The sequence below is a fragment of the Salvelinus namaycush genome, unplaced genomic scaffold (genome assembly GCF_016432855.1).
Source record: "Salvelinus namaycush isolate Seneca unplaced genomic scaffold, SaNama_1.0 Scaffold3229, whole genome shotgun sequence".
Taxonomy (NCBI): Eukaryota; Metazoa; Chordata; class Actinopteri; order Salmoniformes; family Salmonidae; genus Salvelinus; species Salvelinus namaycush.
The window spans coordinates 4,675-10,219 of record NW_024060152.1 but is presented as its reverse complement, the minus strand read 5'-3'; the positions used below and the strand labels follow the sequence as shown (position 1 = coordinate 10,219).

Here is a 5,545-nt window from a genome sequence, read left to right as displayed (position 1 = left end):
ACATTTGTTTTTGTTTACCTCAAGTAAAGTTGATCTGTCAGTCATTCATTAATGTGTTAATGAGAAAGCATTTATTTTCTTGCTTAACTTATTTACTTTATTTATTTCAGTTGCTTGAAGAGAATATTATGACCTTTGTGAAGAACGAGCTGAAGATGTGCAAGAGGATTCTTAGTCCAGAACTCCCAGAAGGCTTTGAGAGTCAGAAGCAGGATAAGGAAGTGGTGGATGCTGAAGATGAGAAGCAGGAGAGCAGTGCCAGAGAGGGGGCTCTGAAGATCACACTGCACGTCCTGAGGAAAATGAACCAGAAGGAGCTTGCTGACACACTGGAGAAATGTAAGATCTGTCTGCCTCATGTTGAATGCTGTTTTATAACATTTAAAAGCTGTAGCTAAAGTACAGCTAAAGTAGCTGTGTAACTCAATGATATTGTAGCAGCCTTAACACAACACCTAGTGACCTCATCAAGTAGCAGCAGGGATGTGTTGTGGTGATTAATTTACAGAGAGAGACAACATTAATAATACCATCAATAATACCAATAATAATATAATCAGTCACACCAGTCTGTAATGCATTATGGAAACATTTACACATTTATACAGTCAGATAAGATAATAAATTATTCGAATTAAAAACTTTATAACAGTCCTACAATACTGTAGACATTAAAACCGACGTAATATTAATATTCTCTGCTTTATTTCTAGATTCAGATGATCCTGCTGTGATTTGCCAACGTGAACTCAAATCTAATCTAAAGAAGAAGTTTCAATGTGTATTTGAGGGGATCGCTAAACAAGGAAACCCAACACTTCTCAATAAGATCTACACAGAGCTCTACATCACAGAGGGTGGAACAGGAGAGGTCAATAATGAACATGAGCTGAGACAGATTGAGACAACAACCAGGAAACAAGCAAGACCAGAGACTGCAATCAAATGTAACGACATCTTCAAACCCTTAACTGGACAAGACAAACTTATCAGAACTGTGCTGACAAAGGGAGTCGCTGGCATTGGAAAGACAGTCTCTGTGCAGAAGTTCATTCTGGACTGGGCTGAAGGAAAAGCAAATCAGGATATCCAATTTGTATTTTCATTCCCTTTCCGGGAGCTGAATTTGCTGAAAGGGGACAACCATACTTTCATTAAACTTCTCAATCACTTCTCAATGGAAACCAAACAATCAAGAATCTCCAACTTCGACAAGTACAAAGTTCTGTTCATCTTTGATGGTCTGGATGAGTGCCGACTGCCCCTAGACTTCCAGAAGAACAAGATCTGTTGTGACGTCACAGAGTCAACCTCAGTGGATGTTCTGCTGACAAATCTCATCAAGGGAAATCTGCTTCCCTCTGCTCTCCTCTGGATAACTACCCGACCTGCAGCAGCCAGTAAGATCCCTTCAGAGTGTGTTGACCAGGTGACAGAGGTACGAGGGTTCAATGACCCACAGAAGGAGGAGTACTTCAGGAAGAGATTCAGTGATGAGGACCTGGCCAGCAGAATCATCTCACACATAAAGACATCAAGGAGCCTCCACATCATGTGTCACATTCCAGTCTTCTGTTGGATTTCTGCAACAGTCCTTGAACACATGCTGGAACATAAGAGAGAAGAGATGCCCAAGACTCTGACTGAGATGTACACACACCTTGTGGTGTTTCATACCAAACAGAAGAATGAAAAGTATCTTGGGAAAGAAGAGACAGGTCCACACTGGAATCAAGAGAGCATTCTGTCACTGGGAAAACTGGCTTTTCAACAGCTTGTGAATGGCAATCTGATTTTCTATGAAGAAGACCTGAAAGAGGCTGGCATTGATGTCAATGAAGCCTCAGTGTACTCAGGATTGTGCACACAGCTCTTTAAAGAGGAATGTGGGCTGTACCAGGACAAGGTGTACTGCTTTGTACATCTGAGCATTCAGGAGTTTCTGGCTGCTGTATATGTGTTCCTCTCATTCATTAACAACAATGAGAATCTAATGGACAAACTGCAAACAAAAGATGAGCCTGAAGTTACTTTCTACAAGAGTGCTGTGGATAAAGCCTTACAAAGTGAGACGGGAAACCTGGACCTTTTCCTCCGCTTCCTTCTGGGCCTCTCACTGGAATCCAATCAGAAGCACTTACGAGGTCTAATGACAAAGACAAGAAGCAGCTCACAGAGCCATGAAGAAACAGTCAAGTACATCAAGGAGAAGATCAGGGAGAATCCCTCTCCAGAGAGGTGCATCAATCTTTTCCACTGTCTGAATGAACTGAATGACCATTCGCTAGTGGAGGAGATCCAAAGATACCTGAACTCAGGAAGTCTCTCGGAAGCCAAACTGTCACTTGCACAGTGGTCAGCTCTGGTCTTTGTGTTGCTGACTTCAGAAAAGGAGCTGGATGTGTTTGACCTGAAGAAATACTCCAGATCAGAGGAAGGTCTTCTGAGGCTGCTGCCAGTGGTCAAAGCCTCCAGAGCTGCTCTGTGAGTACATACAATTACATTTAAGTGTTAGTCATCAGTTTACAGAAAAATACACTACCTTTCAAAAGTATGGGGTCACTTAGAAATGTCCTTGTTTTTGGAAGAAAAGCTAATTGTTTGTCCATTAAAATAACATCAAATTGATCAGAAATACAGTGTAGCCATTGTTAATGTTGTAAATGACTACTGAAGCTGGAAACGGCAGATTTTTTGATGGAATGAGTAATGAGTAGTGAGTAGTGATCCCAGGGTGCTTTATGAGTAGTGAGTGATCCTAGGGTGTTTTATGAGTAGTGAGTTATCCCAGGGTGGTTTATGAGTAGTGAGTAATCCCAGGGTGCTTTATGAGTAGTGAGTGATCCCAGGGTGGTTTATGAGTAGTGCGTGATCCCAGGGTGCTTTATGAGTAGTGAGTAGTGATCCCAGGGTGCTTTATGAATAGTCAGTAGTGATCCCAGGTTGCTTTATGAGTAGTGAAGGATCCCAGGGTGCTTTATGAGTAGTGAGTGATCCCAGGGTGGTTTATGAGTAGTGCGTGATCCCAGGGTGCTTTATGAGTAGTGAGTGATCCCAGGGTGCTTTATGAATAGTCAGTAGTGATCCCAGGTTGCTTTATGAGTAGTGAAGGATCCCAGGGTGCTTTATGAGTAGTGCGTGATCCCAGGGTGGTTTATGAGTAGTGCGTGATCCCAGGGTGCTTTATGAGTAGTTAGTGATCCCAGGGTGCTTTAAGAGTAGTGAGTGATCCCAGGGTGGTTTATGAGTAGCGCGTGATCCCAGGGTGCTTTATGAGTAGTGAGTGATCCCAGGGTGCTTTATGAGTAGTGAGTTATCCCAGGGTGGTTTATGAGTAGTGAGTGATCCCAGGGTGCTTTATGAGTAGTGAGTAGTGATCCCAGGGTGCTTTATGAGTAGTGAATAGTGTTCCCAGGGTGCTTTATGAGTAGTGAGTAGTGATCCTAGGGTGCTTTATGAGTAGTGAATAGTGATCCCAGGGTGCTCTATGAGTAGTGAGTAGTGATCCCAGGGTGCTTTATGAGTAGTGAGTAGTGATCCCAGGGTGCTTTATGAGTAGTGAATAGTGTTCCCAGGGTGCTTTATGAGTAGTGAGTAGTGATCCTAGGGTGCTTTATGAGTAGTGAATAGTGATCCCAGGGTGCTTTATGAGTAGTGAGTAGTGATCCCAGGGTGCTTTATGAGTAGTGAGTAGTGATCCCAGGGTGCTTTATGAGTAGTGAGTAGTGATCCTAGGGTGCTTTATGAGTAGTGAGTAGTGATCCCAGGGTGCTTTATGAGTAGTGAGTAGTGATCCCAGGGTGCTTTATGAGTAGTGAGTAGTGATCCCAGGGTGCTTTATGAGTAGTGAGTAGTGATCCCAGGGTGCTTTATGAGTAGTGAGTAGTGATCCTAGGGTGCTTTATGAGTAGTGAGTAGTGATCCCAGGGTACTTTATGAGTAGTGAGTGATCCCAGGGTGCTTTATGAGTAGTGAGTGATCCAGGGTGCTTTATGAGTAGTGAGTGATCCAGGGTGCTTTATGAGTAGTGCGTAGTGATCCCAGGGCGGCTTTGTGAGTAGTGAGTAGTGATCCCAGGGTGCTTTATGAGTAGTGAGTAGTGATCCCAGGGTGCTTTATGAGTAGTCAGTAGTGATCCCAGGTTGCTTTATGAGTAGTGAGGGATCCCTGGGTGCTTTATGAGTAGTGAGTAGTGATCCCAGGGTGCTTTATGAGTAGTGAGTAGTGATCCCAGGGTGCTTTATGAGTAGTGAGTAGTGAGTAGTGATCCCAGGGTGCTTTATGAGTAGTGAGTGATCCTAGGGTGTTTTATGAGTAGTGAGTTATCCCAGGGTGGTTTATGAGTAGTGAGTAATCCCAGGGTGCTTTATGAGTAGTGAGTGATCCCAGGGTGGTTTATGAGTAGTGAGTGATCCCAGGGTGCTTTATGAATAGTCAGTAGTGATCCCAGGTTGCTTTATGAGTAGTGAATAGTGATCCCAGGGTGCTTTATGAGTAGTGAGTAGTGATCCCAGGGTGCTTTGAGTAGTGAGTGATCCCAGGGTGGTTTATGAGTAGTGACTAGTGAAGTAACAACCCAAACCGGTCCCTGTATCAATACCAGTATAGAAGGTAAAGTAACAACCCAAACCGGTCCCTACATCAATACCAGTATAGAAGGTAAAGTAACAACCCAAACCGGTCCCTGTATCAATACCTGTATAGAAGGTAAAGTAACAACCCAAACCGGTCCTACATCAATACCAGTATAGAAGGTAAAGTAACAACCCAAACCGGTCCCTGTATCAATACCAGTATAGAAGGTACAGTAACAACCCAAACCGGTCCCTGCATCAATACCAGTATAGAAGGTACAGTAACAACCCAAACCGGTCCCTGCATCAATACCAGTATAGAAGGTAAAGTAACAACCCAAACCGGTCCCTGCATCAATACCAGTATAGAAGGTACAGTAACAACCCAAACCGGTCCCTACATCAATACCAGTATAGAAGGTACAGTAACAACCCAAACCGGTCCCTGCATCAATACCAGTATAGAAGGTAAAGTAACAACCCAAACCGGTCCCTGTATCAATACCAGTATAGAAGGTACAGTAACAACCCAAACCGGTCCCTGTATCAATACCAGTATAGAAGGTAAAGTAACAACCCAAACCGGTCCCTGCATCAATACCAGTATAGAAGGTACAGTAACAACCCAAACCAGTCCCTGTATCAATACCAGTATAGAAGGTAAAGTAACAACCCAAACCGGTCCCTACATCAATACCAGTATAGAAGGTAAAGTAACAACCCAAACCGGTCCCTGTATCAATACCAGTATAGAAGGTAAAGTAACAACCCAAACCGGTCCCTACATCAATACCAGTATAGAAGGTAAAGTAACAACCCAAACCGGTCCCTACATCAATACCAGTATAGAAGGTAAAGTAACAACCCAAACCGGTCCCTGTATCAATACCAGTATAGAAGGTAAAGTAACAACCCAAACCGGTCCCTACATCAATACCAGTATAGAAGGTAAAGTAACAACCCAAACCGGT

The 5,545-nt window shown here is 43.4% G+C and overlaps 1 protein-coding gene across 1 annotated transcript; it reads left to right on the top strand.

Annotated features, from left to right (window-relative positions):
- Positions 1 to 649: 649 nt before the first annotated feature.
- LOC120040105 (NLR family CARD domain-containing protein 3-like) lies at positions 650 to 2,488 on the top strand (the record flags this gene model as incomplete). The annotated part of the gene is made up of 1 exon (XM_038985354.1): positions 650 to 2,488. A coding segment is annotated over one exon (1,839 nt), but the record flags the coding sequence as incomplete, so codon positions are not given.
- Between the last annotated feature and the right edge of the window lie 3,057 nt (positions 2,489 to 5,545).